The following is a 21,329-nucleotide window of genomic DNA, read 5'->3' on the forward strand; positions in this document are numbered from 1 at the left end:
TTTTATACTGTCAATCAATTTAGTTTAACGTAGTTCCGCTATTGCGCAAATATTTGTCAGCTATATAAGCGTATGTCCCAATGTAAATTTTCATTATACCTGAAGAAGGCTGGTTTGGCCAGCCGAAATATAGTAACCTTTAAACCGTAATTCTACGTTGTATCGGTCTCTGCTTCTTTTATCATTTAAAATCAATACCGTATCTCAGACCAAAACGGCTCAAAAACCACACCCTTTGGAGCTGCATATACTTACACAGCTTATAGTAACCCTCTCGGACTGCATGTGCCGTACAAATGGGTACTCGAAGGAAAAAGGTGTATAACAGTATCAACAACGCTTGTCACACAAAAATCCCCCCTTCAAATGTGAGGTGGTTTCTCAAGTAATAGCTAAGGGCAATTACTTTTAGTCTCTTTCAAAGGGGCGATTAGAGGCAGTCACATGGAAAAGATCCCACTGGGCACAAATTTTCGAGGGGAAGCTATTATTTGAATCCAATAGCGTTTCCGGCCATTCCTCACCCAAACAAAACCTGCTCGAAATTCTCTGCTCATGGCACAACTTTTGTCCTTGAAACCCACATAACAGTTCAACAACACAAAACAAAAGTGAAGAATACCGAGGCATTTACAGTGGTTAATTATTGAAAATTCAACAAAAGAGGCTACACAGAGAGAACTAATCCTAATACGTCATACTCTAAATACTGACAAGTTGACGATGTTTATGCGACATTATCATTAACTTAAAAAAGTAAATAACCGCTCACCAATTAAATCAATTCTTTGAACATAACAATGACACCACATTGACAATGAAACGTGGGGTCAATGTCCTCACTAATTTGGATTGTTAAATATTCGCTCAAACCTTATTTTATTACCAAATTCCTTCTAAAAAATATGGGAATGAACGTAACTTCAAGCAGTCAGCAGAAATGTCCTGAAAATAACTGAAAGAATTTGTCACAATAGCCAAATGTCAAGATTCCACAGCAGCTGTGGGCTGAACTTCGATAGCTTAGTCCTTCCTGTTGATTATATTATTCAACGGTAGACAGAAAAATAGTAGTTTGGTTCAAGGAAAGACATGCTTGGTGTAACAAGCTTGGTGTGCAACAAGAGCACTAAGCACAGATGAATGTGAAGTAGGGTTTGTCGAATAACTTAGCAGTCACAATAAAAAGCCTAAACTAGGTGCGCCCCACCCCCCATCTTCAAACAACACTTGTCCTATGGTTCCTCTCATAACCCTTTCACCCCAGCTGTGCTTGATCTCAATACAGGTAAGACGATTCATAAAATATTACAAAATGAACACTGTCACAGCATGTACTGCTTCATATCTACATAACCAAACATAGCTGCAAACCAGGGGAGGGCAAAATGATCAAGCACCCTTCGGATGGGTGGAGGGGATTGATTAAAAAAACAAAACAAAACAAAAACAAAGAAAAACAGTCATATCAAAGAAGGCCATAAAGGGTCAATAGAGGAAATACTTCCACAAATGGCCTCATTTCTATTGGCTGGTAAACAGTTCATCAACCCGGCATTTTAAGTAGAGTAAATAAATCTTTTAAATTCTTCATCAGGCAGAGAAAAGGTAGAGAAGACTCGGTGGTCGTCAGTCATTCCATTTGGTTGTAACATTCATCACTGTAGTAGTCTTTCAATGGCAGCATTAAGGTCACCACCAGTTGCAACTAAGGCTGAAAAACAAGTCGACACTTTTAGACTTCTTGCAGCTTATGGTTTGTTTCAGAGTTTAAAATGACAAGAGCTAAATTACAAGGCAAGAACAAAACGTTTACTGAGGCGACATCGAGTTTAGGTTTTGGGGTCAACTGGAGTACGTTTGCTGTACAAAAAGGTTTTACCATTTTGCATTCTTGTCATCCATAGTCCAAAACATTTAATTTCAATTATTAATGTTTTCAGTGTTGGCATCTGTGCATATCAGAAAATGATGGTGTAGCACGTTGGAGGTCACTGTGTTGCGGAGCATTTCCTAGCTTCAGTGATAGTTTTAACAAACCTGAGCCATTTTTAGGTTGCCATGAATGGAAATCTACCTCTTGTTCGCTTGTTTGTTTTTTAAAGTGTAACTAAAAGAGTAACTAAAAATAGCTATACAATCTCCCAGTTAACTGAAACGAGCCTATAATGTAACTGCAAATATGTAAATAAATATAAATAATTTAAGGCATTGGGCATAACCAATTTATGGTGCATTTCAGATCACATTTTATTGTTTTAGCTCAGATTTCCTTGAGCTTTTGCATGAGGCCTTGAATTCCTTCAGGAAACATTGCTCCAGTGTCTTATCCGCCGTTTTGCGTTTTTTTTTTTTTTTGTGATAAAAACGGAAATCTTGTCCATAATCGTAGCTTTTTATAATTTGCAAACAAAGCACAAAGCAGCGGATAAAACATTGGAGCAATGTTTCCTGAAAGAAATTAAGGCCACATGCAAAAACTCCGGTGACTCTGAGCTCAAACAACAAAAAGCGGTCTGCAGAAATGCACTGTACGTTGGTTATGCCCCTAACCATCAGTTAACTAGCCGGCAGCCTTACCTTGAATATTCCGAGCACGGTCTACAAAGCCCATCTGAGCCAGCTGTTCAAGTTGAGCTCTGTATGTCACTTCAGGATTCTGAGTCTAAATAACAAAATTACACAAAGAAATGATTAAACGATAGTTTAGAAAACAAGTTAGCTTTCAGGATCCAAAAATACATTTTAGGATACAAGCGTTAGACTCCTCTGTAGTATCTTTGTCAAGAAGTGAGATGTTAATTTTTGTCATGCGACTCACACCGCCTAAAGTCCAGAAAGACCGCTGGTAGTTCATAAACGTTGTCTCAATTGAGAGTGGAGCCCTGGCACAAAAATTTTGGCGATTAAAAGAAACCTCCACTGTTGAAATAAATTAATGTTAAATTGTTGAAACCACAATCTTATTTTACATTTTGTTGGAAATCATGGAAAAAATACTTCTGTGTCAGACAAAACAGGATTTGATTATCGCTCACTTTCACTTTTAAATTTCCTGGGCAGCTCCATGTTGGATTTCATGACGTAACATGGTTGCTCAATACATGTTATTGTTTCACCCAGAAGAACTTCTGCTCACTGACAATAGCAGCAATTGTATCACGTCAGAAAATCCAAAATGGCGGCCTGTGGGAAATTTAAAAGCGAAAATATATGATAATCATATCTAATTTTAAGCACACTTGAATGTTATTTCTACTTTTCAAACTAAAATTTAGAATTTAGACATTTCCAACAATGTAACATCAAAGTTTGTTGCCAGAGTGGAGTTTCCCTTTAAAGTAGAACGTGTTAAAGTGTAGATAGAAATATTCTGCAAGAAAAGGGTGATTAAAAAACCAAGATGAGTACCTGAGTCATGGCTTGCATCATCTGAGTCATTAGCTGTGCCATTTGGTTACCCTGTGAACTCCCTAATGGATTCCCAGGAGCACTGGCTGGGGTACTGCCCGGTGTTGTACTTTGTGTGCCAGCTGGTGTGCCTGTAAAGGGATTATAACAATGCTAAGCGCAGACAAACAAAAAGCAAGACGAACAACAACAACAACAACAACAACAACACCAAGTGGATCTTATTAGACTCATTACAAATTACTCTCTTTCAAATTTGTGACAAAAAGGAACCGGATGTAACTTACACAATATGTAAAAAGCTTTCTCAGGTCTTTCACCCACAAGAAGTGAAAGCTATTTATGATTTATTGCCCATTTGGCTAAGGGCTCCATTTGTAATAATAATAATAATTTATTACTAATTCGGCGCAAATATCTATATGAATATATTCAAATGCGCCTTACAAGCTACATTAAAATAATAAAATAATAAAACTAATATAATAAAACTATCCAATCCATATCTAATATATAAGCTAAAAATTACAGAGTCAAAAATGCAAAATTCTAAAAATAACAAGCATATGCTTTCCTAAAAAGATGAGTTTTCACTAAGGACTTAAAATCGTCCATTGTCTTAGCATTTCTAATGTCATTTGGGAGACCGTTCCACAGTCCTGGAGACGCAACTTGAAATGCTCTGTCTCCCAATGTCTTATTTGTTTTTGTAGCATTATAAGGTTGTAATAGTGCTCACAGTATGGTATTTGCTATTAAAAGACCTGCTTAGGGAAGCAGAATCACTTCCCAGTCAAATATTATAAAAACGAAATAATGCTTACAAGATAAGCAAAGTTTTGATTGATGTGTTTGCCTGAGTGACCCTTCAACTTACCTGTCTGTGGTGTAGGTGTGGTTGTACTGTTGCCTGTAGAGGTTGCTGAACCTGTTGTCATTGTGGAAGGTGGCATTCCCATGAAACTAAAATGACACAAACGAACATGTCAACACAAGGAAGCCAAAATGAAACTGTTCAAAACTTATGTACTCCCACAATGGACATGAATTAAGAGCAGACATATTGCAGAGTTCCACAAATTATAATAACAGAGTCTATGGTATGATCTGTGCTCTTTCTGGGACCAAGAAAAGCTCAATTGCATGAAAAATGCTTTCTCTGGTCACTTCAAAATCCTTAACTAGTACAGACATAATTTCACTTGGTTGCACCGCTACTGATAATGATCCACTTTCTCATCAGCAACAGTGGTGACAAGATACTAACAGTACAAGCTGAATCAAGTCTCTTTCATACTTGCTGTAAATCAGTGCTAATTAGAAGACAGTCATTAAAGTGACCCCACTCCAGGTAGGAGTCCTGGGACTTCGAGTTAAGGGATCAAGTCTCTTTCATATTTGCTGTAAACAAGTCCTAACAAGATGTCTATACTGGCATTTACGCGTGATGCTGTGGCTAATTCATTTATTCCAACTGTATGCTTCACAGATTAATAAAATATCCTTGCTAATGGAATAGTTTGAGTCACGAAGATCGTGTCACGTTGTTTCCCTTGTGTTACGCTACTTACATCTTACTGGAAATTTTTGAAATTCCATTATGATAACTTAAGTTTCTCAATGACCTCTTTTCAGTCTCCCATAGTGGTCTAACACTGTCAAACAAAGCACGATTCCATCGCCAGGAACTCTCCAATTTCCACCATTTTAGATGTCGAGTGCTTCTTAGAAGTTATTCTTTCGATTGACCGTTTTAAAATGGTTAATTTTCTGTTTGAAAACCGCACACTTGAGTCCACAACATGTTAACAATATGGCGCAACAAATTTAATCCGAAATTAATAAATAAATCAAATGATGCTTTGACGTCACACAAGTAGGGGCGATTGGAGCTTCAAGTTAAGGGATCGAGTCTCTTTCATACTTGCTGTAAACAAACCCTAATTAGAAGACAGTCATTAAACTGACCCCACTCCAGGTAGGAGTCGTGGAGCTTCAAGTTAAGGGATTGAGTCTCTTTCATACTTGCTGTAAACAAGTCCTAACTAGAAGACAGTCATTAAACTGACCCCACTCCAGGTAGGAGTCCTGGAGCTTCAAGTTAAGGGATCAAGTCTCTTTCATACTTGCTGTAAACAAGTCCTAATTAGAAGACAGTCATTAAACTGACCCCACTCCAGGTAGGAGTCCTGGAGTTTCAAGTTAAGGGATTGAGTCTCTTTCATACTTGCTGTAAACAAGTCCTAATTAGAAGACAGTCATTAAACTGACCCCACTCCAGGTAGGAGTCCTGGAGCTTCAAGTTAAGGGATCAAGTCTCTTTAATACTTGCTGTAAATGTTGTAGGTTAAAATGAATCCCAGGTTAAAATGATTTCAACCTAGGTTGATTTGTATTTTCCTTTGTTAAGGTTGGGTAATTTACATCTGAAACAAAGGAAAATACAAATCAACCTAGGTTGAAATCATTTTAACCTGGGATTCATTTTAACCTACAACATAAACAAGTCCTAATTAGAAAACAGTCATTAAACTGACCCCACTCCAGGTAGGAGTCCTGGAGCTTCAAGTTAAGGGATCAAGTCTCTTTCATACTTGCTGTAAACAAGTCCTAATTAGAAGACAGTCATTAAACTGACCCCACTCCTTCATTCTGTAGCTGCATCATTCCCTGCTGTATTTGCATCATGGCTTGCATCACTCGAGGGTTGGTCATGGCTTGTTGGAATTCAGGACTCTGCATCTGTTAGGGAGGCAAACAATAACATACAGAAGAACCCTTCAAACTCAAACTCGGTTAACTTAACTCCCCGCTAACTCAAACTAATTTTACTTTCCCTTGGCTCAAATGACCCCAATAACTTGAACTTTATTGTAAAAATGTCTGTCCTCAAAATGTCAGAAGATAGCTGATTGATGTGTCAAAATCACATTGTTAATGTGCTTTCAATGTATGGTAACATCCTTAACTAGCTCTCAGCCTTTGCTTTGTCCCTTACATGTTCTTAAAATTGTCGCTAAAATTCCTAAACTAAACATAGCTAACATTCTTCTCAAAACTCTGTTATAAAACAGACTTATTGCACCTAGCTGACTTGTGATTGCAAAAGAGTGATAAAACCACACTATTTTAGTAATTTTGTACAAGATTTTGAAATTCATGACCAACCCTGCTAACTCAAACTCCTGTTAACTCAAACTATTTTAAACACGAGCTACTGTACACATGTATGAATCAGTGGGCTAACACAGGCAAAACCTCACCGCTGACATGAATTCTGGCAGTCTAGATGTAACCTGGAACAGAACAAAAATGCATCAGATAATGTCTAATGCAGCTTGAAATAGATGTCTCAGTCTACTTCACTCTTTCTTCAAACATTGTTAAATATAATTTTGGCAAAGTTCAACTAGAGACAGTCCTAGTCAGCAGTCTCCCATAGCGGCTCACATGTACTGCAGGACAGCCTGGTAAATTGCAGAGTCACAAGGTTTTATACTGCTCATGTTTGGGAAATTCATTATGCAATTCTGCTTGTGCTTTCAATTACAAAGCCTTGACGTAAACTTCTACCAAATCTAAGTAAACTGTATTCCAGTGATTTAACAACGAGGAGAAGAATGAACACAATACTATTTTCATTCATTATGAAAATGGAATAGGAAAACAAAAGCTATTCTATTCCAGAATAGCCCCAAAATGATGCATCATTAGGTCTCTTGTTGTTTCTCCAAGTTGTCTTTCTAGTGAGAGATTTTGCCCATAAAAAAAAGCTTTAAATAATGTTCCTTTTACTTTTAGTTGTAAGCATGGATGGTATGGTGACTGACAAATCCTCAAACTGTGATTATTTTGTTTTCCATGAAAGTTTGGGAATAAATGCATCAGAATTCAAATTTATAAATTCCACACTGATTGCATCCAACTTAATGTCATTAATGAAACAACATTCAAGAACTCTGCAAAACTTTTAATTATTATTATTATTATTATTATTATTATTATTATTATTATTATTATTATTATTATTATTATTATTATTATTATTATTATTATTATTATTATTATTACTATTTTGAAGTGTGACTGATAGAAAGAAACAGAAAATGTTTGAAATCCTTTCACAATTTCAGTGTTGGTGCCCACCTGATCTGCTAGCTGGCTATTCCCTTGAAACATTGGGTTTGACTGTATTATCTGCAACACAAAAACAAAACAGAGAAATTAAGTCACATACACTCAGTGAGTGAGGAAGGTTTTTCAGAGCATGAAAACTGACTTTCTAGTACAAACCAGCATCAAACGTTTTTCACATGAAACTACTACACATGATAAGCAAAATAAGCATGAAAATAAACAAGTAGCTTTATTTTATTTCAAACTCGAGTAACCAACACAAAAGAGGAACGAATGCTTGACTGATTTTTATTTTTATTTTTTGTTGTTGTTGTTGTTGTTGTTGTTGTTGTTTGGCAGTTTAAGCACAAAACTTGTAAGGAAATTAATTCTTTGCTTGAGTTGGTTTTAGTGTAACATAATGGGCAAATTGTAAATACACAACTAAGTGTCTTAAAACAGCCCAGGGCCGAAACAGAGCTTATTTGGGAGAATTTCCACTTCAAGGCAAATCATCCATTTCTTATAGTTTTGCATAAAAGCCTTTAAATATCTTGTCCATTACAGGCTTTACAATCACCCTCAATTTCAGTATCATAAATTGCAACAAGAATCAATAGAAGAATTTCTTGAGTGAGCGGAAGATTTTTTCATAAATCATAGAATTCTGTTCAAATAGATGTTTAATTAAAATGTCAAAGAAATGCATGAACACTTTTTCGTTTCAACTTTTTTGAACTTTCTTCACTAATCAGATTGTGAAAACTGGTGGCCATTTTTATTTCAAAGCATGCATCTTGAATATGTAGCAAAACAAAACAAAAAAAAAACAACTTGAATGTTGCTTTTGGGTAAGTGCATTCTTATACTCTGGATAGCAAGTGCTCTCAAAACTCAGCTCTGGACTTTTTCATGTGAAAATTATGTCACAAGGAACCCAGTCAGAAAGGACACATCAGTAACAGATTGGCAGATGTGATTGCAGTTTGTAGCCATCTATTGAATGCTGTAAAATTAACATAGCATGTGAAACTCACAGAAGCCATGAAGTCTGGATTTTGCACCATGCGTGCCATCATATCCTGCATGTATGGACTCTGCATCATGTTCTGGAACATATCTGGATTGCTGGACATCTGCTGCATCAAGTTCTGCATGGCAGGTGTCTGAAACATGCTGCTCATAGGATTTCCATTGTTACTACTGAAAACAAATCAGACAAATTTTACTGACAGATCAGGAACATATCACCAATGGCACATTACACTAATTCTTAGTGGGCCATTTGTCAACAAATAGACACTGCATGTGTAGCCAAGCTTCCATCATCAAATCAATAGTTTCATCGTGCCTAAGCATACGCCTTCGTGCTCAGCCAAATTTGATCAGACTGTTTTCAACCAATGTTCCTAAGAATGAATATTTTGAAAAACTAATGCATTTTCACTTTCCTTAGAACCTCAAACTTGCTGTAAACAAAAAAATAACCAAATCAATTTTTTTTTACTGTGAAGATGATTTTTTTCTTTGATATTTACTGAAATTCACTCTTAAGAACCTATTCACAGCTAAAAAAAGTACACATCAAATGCCAAGCTGTAGCAAATTACAACTTTCAACGTTGACTACATCAGCAAAAATGGTCTAGCTGTACATGTACAAGCCTGAGGAAACTGTTCTGGTCAAGGTTCACTTTGTACTTCTGTAGTGTACTGGTGTAGTTTAGTATTTGTTGCCTTAAATATCAGATGTTTACAGTTGTACAACTTACCCAGTGCCAGGAGATGTACTAGCTGTAGTTGAAGTAGTGGAGGGAGTGGAAGAAGCTACAGTCTGAGGAGTTGATTGTTGTTGGACTGGCTGGGTGGCTGGTTGTGTCGCTGGCTGTGTTGCTGGTTGGGGGTTTGGGGGACTGGCTGTAGCAGGGGGTGAGGGGGACCATGGATTTGGAAGGGGAGAAGTGTTCTCTGTGCCTTGCTGAGGGTTTGAGTTTGGGTTAGCTCCAGTAGTTCCAGAACCTAAAAGGTCCACAAACACACACACAAAGAAATTAAAAAAATAGAACATTCTTTCTTAATGTATAGACAAAACATTGCTGCATTTTGAGGTAAAGGTGATGTTGTCTAGAATATCTGGAATAAACAATTATATTAAAAAGTTGGGGGCTATGTGGAAATCTACAGTACATTGAAAAACTGGGACCTGGTTTTTTTGAACGAACTGATGGCAATGTGAAGGAAACAGAAAAACCTTTTAGTTAAGGTTACTTATAGGGAAGGAAGGTCGAATTTTTCTCAAATAAATTCTTTTAGATAATTGTTGAAACAAGAAACGGATGCAAAGTTTCGTGAAAACAGCCGTCAGAAATCTTAAAAAGAACGCGAGCTATTTAAAAAACAAAGTTTTGTAGGAAAAGCGGTGAGCGAGTGAAGGTGTCATAATCCAATTTATGCAGGACTGTGTTGAGATATTACGCGGCAAAATTTACCCGCGATCTCTAATTACTGGCAAATTTGCATATTTTTGTCTACATCGTGTTCATCGCAGGTCACGGCGTTGTATGTAAAATTTTACTGTTAAACAGCGTTCCATTTTGGATTCAAGCATTGCGTAAAAGGTTGTTATGAAGAAAGCGAAACTAGAAAAGTCGCCTTGGGTGACAGTTAAGAAAAAACCGGGCCCAAAGAAGGTCGAAAAATCATTTGACGAAGCCAAAAAACTTCAGCTAGCGGAGAGCGACAAGGGTTCTTGGTAAAACCAGTCAGATTTTCTATAACTGCCTCGGCAGCAGAGAAATTCGAGGACGATAAATCGGATAGTGGAGAGTCGAACATCAGTTTGGAGTCCAAAATCGAAAATGCCGGCGACAATCCAGCCACTATCGCCGTTGTTGATCGGCTCAAAATAAGCAGCGAACCACAGCGCGAAGCCTCGTGTACTGATAGCGGTGAGAAGTGCATGCCTCGTGTCAACTCTGCTGGGGCTGCCAGTTTCATGTTCTGCGTCTATCTGCCGTTTTCTTCTTTGTTTTGGTTTCGCCGGTGGCTCTCTCGCGCCTTAAAGAAATCGCTTTACCATATTACTGTAACACTAAATGCTTATAGAACTCCCCAGGGAATGCTTCTTTGTGTTTGATTGGCCGGCGGCGTGAGCGCGTTGACAAGTGTTTTAATGAGGTGCGAAAACTCGGAAAATGTTTCAAGGCCGAAAACACGGCTTTTGTTTTTGCGCGAATTCCCCATCTTCAAATGAATTAATAGGGTATGTGGATTTGCCAGATTTCAACGAAATTTGGCCAAAATGGTCATCAGATATTAATGCATCAAAGTGTGTCAGGGTTTTACGAAATTCAAAATATTTTTCCTGTAACGTGTTAACATCTGACGGGACTACAAAAATTTTCTATTGTCCATCTTTCGGATGGGTTTTCTCACAAACCAATAGGAATAAAGAAAAAGCCTGACACACTTTGTTGGCCTATTATCTCCTGATTGATATTGTGCAGTCTTTTTGGTTGTGCGCCTTTACGTGAGAGTGGGTAATTCAGTTAAGTACACGTCGCTAGTATTGAGTTTGCAGGCCTCTGAGAGCTTATGTATCCAACAAAATAAAAAAACATTGATATTTTCGCAAACTTCAATTTATCAGCTTTACAGTGATATATAGTTTTCCGTGGTTTTATCGAAAGCAGCGCGCGTACGCTAGATTTCCCTGAAGGCACTCGCGAAACATGGAAGTAACCTTAATGCTTTCTTCTGATTACCTTCATTTTAAGCATAACCTTGGCCTACAAAATTTTATATGAGAAAGCCGGCTCCGTTTTCCATAGAGTTTAGTCACAGTTTTGATAAAAACCAGAATCAACCACAAGTTTGACCTTGGCCCTTTTAATATGCCCCAAGTCCTTCAATTATTTTGTTGCCGACATTAACTGTTCCACAAGATCAAGTTGTACATTCTCAGGCAGATCTAGCACTGGATTGGCTTGGAAGTCATGTTCCCAGGATTGATGGGGTTGTTATTAAATACAATAAACTCACAATCTTTCCTTATATAAGGTGATGTTGTTTTTCAGTATTATATAAATTAAAAATTTGGGATTCTTGGGGGGGTACTCAAGTGCACATTTTTGAAGACAAATTCAATGACTCAATTAACTGTACCTGTGTTTCCACCTAAAAGAGCCGCAAAGGGATTATTCTGTGCCTGGCGCATCTACAAAGAGTTAATGATCAGAGCATAAATTGTTTGCATTCTATTAGCAAACAGAACTACTGTAAGAGTCGATCACCACTTTTTAGGCAAAAAAAAAAAAATAGATATCCGTATCTCTACCTAATTTCTTCTAAAACTGAAGAGAACTTATATTTAAACAAATGACAAAAACAAAAACAATCATGCTTTGAACAACTGGCTCCTGGATGATTACAATTTACACCAACTTGGTTCTTGTCAAAGAAAACAGCTATTGTTAAGAAAATTATACTGGAAATCCACCTAGGAAAGTTATACAACTCATTTTGTTTCATTTTATTGACAAATTTAATCAATAATAAGTGACAGTGTATGTGTTCCATTACCTGTTCTTGGGTAGCATTTAGCATGGGTTCTTGTATGTCAGTATACATTCTCTGTAATGCATTGAAACCTCCAGGTAAACTCTATATTTCAAGTAAAAAAAATCAATTTATTTCTTGACTAAACATACAAGGGATACAATCTTTATTTGCCATTACAAGTTATTAAATTATAAGTCACAATAATATTAATTAGAAGATAAATAAATGGCGAGGAAACCTTATAAAAACCATGAAGGCTTGTAAGCTAAGGTTCCCGCAAAAGAAAGACAGGACGAATAAATTTAGACAGACGTAAAACTTTAGTGACATGAACACATGGAATCTGAAGAGCAAAATAATTTGAATGATTTCTTTTCAGTTTTTCTTGCACCATTTGTAACAAGTTTAATTTCAATAATTCAGTTACCTCCAAGTTGCTGAGTGCCCTGTCGTGTGTCCTCATCATCTCTTGCATCAGGGAAGGGTTACGTATCATCTCCATTGTCTAAAGGAAGGTTTTGAAACATGTCAGTCAAACTAACTAATAAAGGACTCAGGTCTCAACTAAAAGACACTTTCACTTGTGTTCAATCTGAACTTAGTATTAATAGGTCATCACAGGCTGAAGTAACCATCAGAGGCACCTTGTGTTAGGAAACATTCACACTATAACAACTTTATTCACATCTATTGATAACTACTCAATGAGTGAGCCAATCAGATGAGTCCAACTTGACATGATCATTTCACGTGGCGGAACACAGTTTGCATGCGCTCTACTATTCTTCATTTTGATGCAAAGGAGCATGCACATGGCTTGGGAAAAAACAAACCTAGAGGTCACTTTATTTGCCCTTTTAATTATGGATTGCGAAAAGAAATTTTCTCCTTAATGACACAGTTGAATTTTCATATAACACTTCTGGTCCATCTTTTTCAACATTCAGGATAGAAAAATCTGCAATTATTTGTTCCTAACAAGGCATAAGTATACCTCACTTATACAGATGTGTACACCGAAATGCTTTGTAAACAAAACTATTTGCCTGCCAAGGAATAAACTTATACCTAATAGAACATTCTATAAAAAAGATTGTTCTTTGTTAAAGTGCCTATGAAGCGAAAATTGTCTTTAGGTAGTTATACAATTTACCCTTTCAAACACGGTATTTCAAAGTTTGAGATTGCTGGGGTAAAAATTGTCGATTTTGTGAGCACTCAAAGTTGGGCTATTTTGCCTTCAAAAATGGTATTTGAATCGCGCAGCCAAAATGTCAGGTGACAATAACCGCTGACGTCACGTTGGTGCCAAGAATTGCAATTCATCATGGTGGAAGAGAAGAAAGATAAGCGACAGCGAGGGTGATATTGTGTTGCTGGCGTCCGTAACAAAGAGAGTTGCCAGAATCGATCATTCACAGAATCGCTAGACATGCTTTTCTCTTTCTACAATCCTTTTCGGCGGCAAGAACGGAATGAAAGTAAACAAACTTTTGGCACCAACGTGACGTCACAACTTGGAATTCAGCATAAAACTCGACCCAGTCCTCTGACCATTTTTGAAAGCAAAATAGCCCAACTTTGAGCGTTTGAAAAATCTACAAGTTTTACCCCAGTACTCTCAAACTTCGGAATCGTACATGTTAAAGTGTAAATTTTATAACTACACGAAAGTAACTTTCGCTTCATAGGCACTTTAACCTATTTAGTGATCACCTACACTTGAAAGAACAAAGCAAAATGAACAAAATCACATTGTTCATAGATGTCTTAAGAAGGCTCTTTCTCATATTTCTGTTGGTGATTCCTCTGACAAGAAGCAAAATTCTGCCGAGAAGGAATCTACCTTCAAATCAAGAGATGAGCTGCAAAGTCCTAATAATTTTTGCTGGAGGATCTTTATAGTTTTCAAGTCACTGTGACATAATCTCATTGAAAAGTCTCCATAATTCTTTTCTGGTTAGACTGTTATCTACTCCTTTCATTGTTCATTTATAGAGTGCTTTACCCTCACTCGACTGACATGACACTTATGGCTGCTTCATGTTTGACGTGAGCTATTTGAGATCAAGTTCACCTGAAATGTTTGAAGGGCCATTGAAAAAAGAAGATACAAATAAGCTTCTTAATTTTCTATTCCTCTAGAAAGTCCAGTTCTGTGAAGGATGGTGACTAATATAAAACAAACCAAAGTACCTAGATTTTTTGCATTGTTAACAATGTACTTTAAAATTACTTGGGGCCCTGATCAAAATTCTACAAATTGATTCAGATGGCCCATGTGCAGAACAGTCATATATTTATAGTGGTTTTAAAACCAAGGGATTGCATAGGAACATTATGGTTAGATAAGGATATGAAAACAAAAATTTCAAGTTGCGCAACACAATATAACGCATCCTTTCTGCCTAAAACGATTCAGTTAGTTAAATTGCAAAGGGAGGATAGGTTAAAAAATTGGTGAGGCCTACAATAAATAAGGCTACTAGAAGTGCTAAAGGTAAAAGCTCTAAAAAGCGTCTTGTTTATTCAAAGTCCATGCCGACAATTACTTTTAAATTAAATTATTTTTAATTAAATTTTTTCTAAATTAAATTATTTTTAATTCTTAAAAGACACCACACTTTGTGGAAAAAAACAAAAAAACCTATAACTTTGCTCAGATTCAATGAAAAAACTCCATTCTTACACTAAAATGATTGTAAAATTATTCTCTACAGAATGAATAAGGGAATTCTGATGCATTTTTTCACTAATTGAGTTTACGACCCCAGACTTTCTGAAAAACTGAAAAAACTTGTAACTTTGCTCAGATTTAATGAAAAATCTCCATTCTTGCACTAAATGATCGTCAAATAATTATTCTCTACATATTGAATAAGAAAATCCTGATGTGCCGTGAACAAAAAATGTTCGCGTGTTTTTTCCACTAATTGAATTTAAAACTCATTCACTGCGCACGCCCAAAAGTTAACGACAGCACCGACCAACCAACCAACCAAGTCAATAGTCAGCCATCGCTATAACTCGTTCATTGCGCATGCGCGCATTCACGAATTAAAAATGAGAAAATGAACTCTTTCATAACCTGATGTAAGCACTTGAAAAAGTTTGTGAGAAATCTATAATTACCCAATATGTTAAAGGGCATGTAAACCCCCAAACACAAGTTTATCTCATATTATGTAAAAACTGGTACTTAAAACAGTTTTGCGATTTATTCTTGCCAATTCGAAATATTTAAGGAGAAAAACGACATTTACTGTGGGAAGTTCACTTCCGGTTAAAACAATAGCGAGTGCTCGTGACGTCAGCGGTTGAACACAAACATTGCGCAATTGAGAATACCACTGTTATTATCATGGCAGCGAGAGAAAATAGTAGCAGTTCGGAGGAGATTTTATCCGATGAAAACAGCTCGAATGAATGTAATTTGTACGACAGTGTAATTTGTAATTTGTACGGCGTGGATGTCGGAGCTCGTCTATTTTGCTTAGAGCCACGCAGAGTTCAGCGTGATATGCAGCCTGAATCAAACGAAGAAGACGGCGATAGCGAGACGCATCGTCTTGGAAAGACAGACTGGTTATTGTTTCGAGTTGTGATTCATTCGCATTTATATGATTGTTACGCCTTTGAAGGACAGAAATTGAGTTTGTTAACTGAAAGTTACCGTGAATCTTGTTTATTAATGCTGTTGTTTTTCTCTTGTTGTAATAAGGTGTGAACCAACGACTCACGAGAGCGTTCGCTGTGTAGAAATCGCCAAAAATTTGGCGAAAGGTAGAGGACCAGAAACCAGCAGTGCAAATGCAATGTATAACCAAGCATCCAGGATTTCGGTGCAATTGCCTTGATGTCTGGGTACTTCAAACTGCGTATTACGCATTCCGACAACAGCATGGTGCAAACAATCGTACAGGACATGAATTTGTTTACTTTGTACACTTATCACATTACCTTTCTCTGTGAACAGCACACTGTAAAATCACAAAGTTAACAGTTATCAGTTATTCCTTTTGTCTCTTGTAGTAAATTTCGTTACATTGCCAACAGACAACTCGTTCGTTGGTGTTGGGGGGCTCTCTTGGCAGAAATGTGATGGTTGCGCTCCTGTCCTGTGAGGTCAACAAAATACGGAGTACCTTTCTAGTGGATTTTGGTTCTTCGTACACGGAGTTAACGCCACCAAACATACGAAAAAGACGAATAAAAGCTCTTTTTTTATTTATTACAGATTGCCCTGATTTTATGCCGTTTTTGAGTTTGATTCCAACTTTCAGGTTTCTGTGGTATATCGACACATTAAAGAGGTGCATGTCAAAAAAATGATAAATGTGAAAGTGTCTATTCATAAATACAAGAACAATTTACAAGCGTCTCTTACTGTATTGGCGTTATTTCCGAAGCCATTGCAAATTTTGTATAGCTCTGCTCTCGTGACCTCTTACTAGATTTCCCAGCTGTCTGCTCTGTTTCCTCGCTTTCCATTGTTCGCTTACGCATTTCTGACAAGGCTTTCTGCTGTGGCATTTGTTGAATTGTCGGTACAGCACTTGGAATTAAATCCGTCTACTTTTTAAAACCCATTTCTCATATATACACCCTCGAAGCAGTCTGATGGGAAACAAGCGCCACCAATTACTGAATGTTCTGCCGGCTCTATAAAATCATCCCGCTTCAAGACTTGAACAAATTTAATCCACTGTCGCCTTGACTGAAGTCTCTTGGAAACTTACACATGGAATATCCTGTTTTGTTTGAATGCCACAAAACTGGACGACACAGCGCTTTACCATATTGGAATAAGAGAATAAATGAATATTTGCTGGAATTTATGTAGACACATGCGTATTACAAAAGGTTGGGAAGGGAGAATGTTCACTTCCTGTCGGCAGAGATCCACTCGTGACGTCACGGAAAAGATGGCGTAATCAAAATGGCGGGCGCTTCGAATTTGCAGCGGCCTTTTCCAACTGAAAATGCGCTCGTTTTAAAAAAAGAGTTACAAATTCCGTATACTGAAGATGAGTACTTTATGACTATGTGACCTGATAAATTCGCGTTTTGGAGGTTAACATGCCCTTTAAACCTTGCCTGTGGCTTGAGTTCAATGGGCTTTCAAATTCTGCCAAACTACTCTCATGTTTGCACACACTTGTCAAATGCTTTTAAAAATATGATTTATATTGCTGTTACCAAAAGCAAAATGCCAAGGATATGAACAATGAATTATTGCCAAATAGCACAGAATATAACACCAATCAAACCCAGTAATATCCCCCATATTTCCCTGAGCCCCAGCCATATGACAATGTCACAAACCCAGACTGAAAACTAGACTCGTGTTTTGTTTTTAGCTGTTGTCAAGTCAGTACCTGTCTCATCAAATCCGGATTGTTCAAAATGTGGGATATTTCAGGATTCCTCTGTAAAGAAAAAAAAATGTCACTAAAATTAGACATTATATTGTAAACACTGTATTTCATTTTACCAGATAAAAATAAATGCACAGATTTCTTGGCCAAATTACTGTTCAGGTATGGATTGTATCAACACATTTGCATGTACAGCTGTAATACAAACTAAAAATGTTTTCTTTGATGCATACATATCAAGACCACCCTTGTACAATGTCAGTTCTTTGAACAAGACACAAGATCTTACACACCTCAATGAGTTGCTGCATCTGTGGGTTACTAAGAATCATTTGTCTGATTAGGTCTGGATTGGACATCATGCTCTGTGATAAAACAACAGCAAATGAGAGAATTGCCACTGTAACACAAACAAACAAAAGCTTTGCAGTTACAAAATTACCTGCACCATGGGATTGTCCATCATTTGCCTCAACATGTCTGGGTTGGACATCAGCTGAAATATTCATCAACACACAGAGATTTTATTACAATGGTAAGAATTCAAGCAATAAACATTTCTGCTGCAAACATGACCCAAATTCCTTGTCAATTTTAATTCATACCAGAAACTCATAGGGGTTAAGGGATTTGTTTCTACACAAACCTGCTGAGACATTTGCTGAAGGTTTCCTGAGTTTCCGAACATGCCAAGGCCTCCTCCGAGCGTATCCAAGTTTCCTAACCCAGGACCAGAAGGATTGGGCTGAGACTGTGGGGTGCTTGGTGAAGGTGTACTTGAAGTAGACTAATAGAAAAAAAAAAAAAAAGACAGTCACAAAGATAGACAGACAGACAGACAGGTAGATAGGTAGGTAGGTAGGTATACCTTTATTTCAACACAACCATGGGTAAAGCTGCAAGCTTACGGGGTCATGTATTCAAAGTGCACCTAGCCCCAAAATTGTTTCTTCTTGGTGTTTAAATTATTCCTGCCAAAACCTTTTTGTCATGGAATTTTTGTGACCCTCCAAGTTCACAGATTTAGCTTTTCTTAGTTCCACCACCAATTATCAGGAAGAATGGGTCTAGTGTGTGCCAGACAACATCTAAGGATATTGGTGGGAATCAACTACTTCAATTTAGGGAAGAATGCATCAATGTGTGTTACTAAGGAAGACACAACACACATAATAGTTGTATAAGGCTGCAAATTACAAACTAAGGAAACCATGAAAAGAGTGCTGTCTCTCACCATTGTAGCTTCTCTGGGTGAAAGTAAAATAGTAGCGAGAAGAAGTCACTTTACTTATGGTCTTTTGGAAAGTGCTGATAGTAGTAATCCCATGGTTTAGCACAGGATTCACTGAACTATTTATTTTTGATGGACAAATTAAACATGAATGAAACAGATCAACAGTGCTGTAGTGACAAAGGCAATATATATAGATTTTATTTGATGTAAAAAAGTTTTGGAGAATAGTGACACCTTTAGGTGAAATAAATAGTTTCATGCTTAAACAAATTAATTCATTTCTGTTCAAAATGATCAAAGCTGAAGTGAACATTATTAACCTCCCAAAGAGTCATTTTCAGCTTAACAATGACTGGGCTTTAAATAGCTTCTTAAGTACAACATTAGGAATGAAATGCCCACCTCTGGCAGGCAGATGTTCATAGGGAAAGCAACAAAAATGACTGTAATGGAGGCTAAGCTATTTTAACAAAGAACTATTTTTTCAAATTTCTTATCCAACTCGTTAAAAGTTTCTGAAATAGATTCCCTGATTCTTAGAGATAACATTTCTTTTCTATGGCAAGACACAACTCAACTTTATCTGAGAAAAAAAAAAGGAATAAAGAAAGAGTCTACAGGAAATGGGGCAGAAAAACAGAAATTTCACCACAGAAAATTCAGTACTGTGAATTACTTTGAATTCTTATCTAGGAAATTTTGATCCAGTTTGGTTGAATATGGTGAAAGGCTCACAAAAATTACATAATTTGCATCTGATACATTTTAACAATGACTAGTTATGGGTCATGAGTTAAACTACTGATGAAGTGAATTTTTTTTTCAGTTATAAAATATAATGCGTGAAATGTAAGATTCCAAAGTTTGAGCTGAATAAGGTGAAAATTGACAATTTTACAAGTGCTGAAAGTTGGACTATTGTGACCAGAAAAATGGTCGGGAGACTAAATCAAATTTATTGTGAAATTCCCTCTTGTGACGTAATGTTGGGGCCAATAGTTTTGTTTATGCTCACTGATTTCTTACTATGAGGGAAACTGGTGCACTCTAACTACCTTCATTTTCCCACTGTTTTTACAACTTTCATTGTTAGAGGCACAAGCAATAATATCTCCCTCCTCTAGCTAGCCTTCTCTTTTACACCAACTGCCAGATTGTACCCAAAATTATGTCAGCGGAGGTTGTCACTTGGTATTTTGACCCCGCATTTCAACAACCATTTTTTGCGTCAAAATAGTCCAACTTTTGGCACTTGTAAAATTGTCAAGTTTCACCCTAAACATCTCAAACTTTGGAATCTTACATATTTTCAAATGTTATATTTTTTTAACTGTGCAAAAATAAATTTTGCTTTGAACATATCTCTTTAAAAAGAGATACCGATATTTGAATTACCAGTAATTACAGAAGCACTTGCCTGCTGATTGGCATGATGAGCTGCCTGTTGCTGAGCCTACAAATAGTAACATGAAATATTAATGATTTTACCAGTCAAAATTGCAATTATTAGATTTGAACCCATGACCTCCTTGTTACTAATGTTATGCTGTATAAATTAACAATAGTAATGCAAGGTAAGAAACTTCACAAATTACATTTCCTTTATCAGTCATCAGGTGAGAAGCAAAATCATTTTCCTGTTTTATTCATGGTGAATGATTTATGAGTGAAAAAAATGCTTATAATCTACATTGATGGCAGATGAATAGACAACCAGACATCATTCCATTTTGAAATTCATTTCATACAGTGATCAACGACACTCTACTACTGGTAATACAATTGCCAAAAGAAGGCTAAAAGACTCCTGACTTTGAGAACCTACAAAGTACCTTCATGTTGGTATGTTTTGTAAGGTTTACTTGGGTTTTAAAAGTGGTAACAGCGAACAAAAACGGCTCATTCCATTTGCAAGGTAAAGGCAACATGAAAAGGAAAATAAAGCCCACCTAAACTTGCCTGTGCGTGTTGTAAGATTGTTTCACTTTTTTTAACCATCGTATGATTGCATCATAGCAATAATTATATATGGTTCGTTTATATATTAAAAAGCTTGATATTATAACGAAATTACGTTTACATTGAATCTTAACTAAAAGTAACTTTCTTTACTCAATAATCAACTTCTCTAATATAAATTTTAAAGCCAGAAGACCACAGATACGACAAAATAATCTACCAACCCTGTTGTCTGACTTGATAACAAGGTGAACAGTGAGGCCATCTTTGATTGCTGTAAATCAATCAAACAACAAGTTACAGCAATCAAGAGCGGATTTTATTAATTAAAAACAAGCAATTTCTAATAATAACGTTATGAACTTACAGTAAGATCCAAGCGTGTCTGCATCTTTCAAAATTCGTCCGGCAAATATCAGACACAACTGTGGCACCGGCGCGTTGAACTTGGCAGACACGAGTTGTTTAAACTGGAAATAAACCATTTATTTTAGCAAGATCCACGCTAATCTTTCTGGATTATAACAGATAAATACCTCTAGTATCGTTGCAGTCGAATCGGTTTCTATAGTCTCTTTGTTCTTTGACGTTTTTACCACAACATTTATTTTGGAGCTTTCTTCTTCCCTCTCGTCGGCCATGATGGATCGGGTTTTTAACACGCAATTAGTG

General features: G+C 36.8%; 1 protein-coding gene across 2 annotated transcripts; it reads right to left on the bottom strand.

Annotated features, from left to right (window-relative positions):
• Nucleotides 1-619: 619 nt before the first annotated feature.
• On the bottom strand, nucleotides 620-21,313 carry LOC146476956 (ubiquilin-1-like). 2 transcript variants are annotated; one of them, XM_085114057.1, is made up of 20 exons: nucleotides 21,194-21,313; nucleotides 21,025-21,127; nucleotides 20,882-20,931; nucleotides 20,116-20,151; nucleotides 18,111-18,251; nucleotides 17,907-17,960; nucleotides 17,758-17,829; nucleotides 17,465-17,515; nucleotides 12,514-12,591; nucleotides 12,108-12,188; nucleotides 11,691-11,742; nucleotides 9,299-9,545; nucleotides 8,565-8,730; nucleotides 7,558-7,608; nucleotides 6,675-6,707; nucleotides 6,050-6,153; nucleotides 4,289-4,374; nucleotides 3,412-3,542; nucleotides 2,581-2,665; nucleotides 620-1,714 (listed from the first exon to the last, which is right to left on the bottom strand). In XM_085114057.1, the coding sequence occupies exons 1-20, from the start codon at nucleotides 21,296-21,298 to the stop codon at nucleotides 1,659-1,661; spliced, it is 1,782 nt and encodes a 593-aa protein (XP_084970183.1). In that variant the 5' UTR covers nucleotides 21,299-21,313; the 3' UTR covers nucleotides 620-1,658. The 2 variants fall into 2 exon arrangements, with proteins under 2 accessions (XP_084970183.1, XP_084970184.1); XM_085114058.1 differs by having other exon boundaries at nucleotides 8,565-8,727; nucleotides 21,194-21,309.
• Nucleotides 21,314-21,329: the final 16 nt, after the last annotated feature.

This window comes from Pavona decussata, unplaced genomic scaffold (assembly GCF_977016875.1).
Source record: "Pavona decussata unplaced genomic scaffold, jaPavDecu1.1 SCAFFOLD_72, whole genome shotgun sequence".
Classification (NCBI taxonomy): Eukaryota; Metazoa; Cnidaria; class Anthozoa; order Scleractinia; family Agariciidae; genus Pavona; species Pavona decussata.

Excerpts from the sequence above, each read along its gene's own strand:
- LOC146476956 (XM_085114057.1), bottom strand. The coding sequence starts at position 21,298 with ATGGCCGACGAGAGGGAAGAAGAAAGCTCCAAAATAAATGTTGTGGTA. Across the intron at positions 12,592-17,464 it reads ATCCGGATTTGATGAGACAG|ACAATGGAGATGATACGTAA; the intron begins GTACTGACTTGA and ends ACCTTCCTTTAG. Across the intron at positions 11,743-12,107 it reads TAAATGCTACCCAAGAACAG|ATGCGCCAGGCACAGAATAA; the intron begins GTAATGGAACAC and ends AACTCTTTGTAG.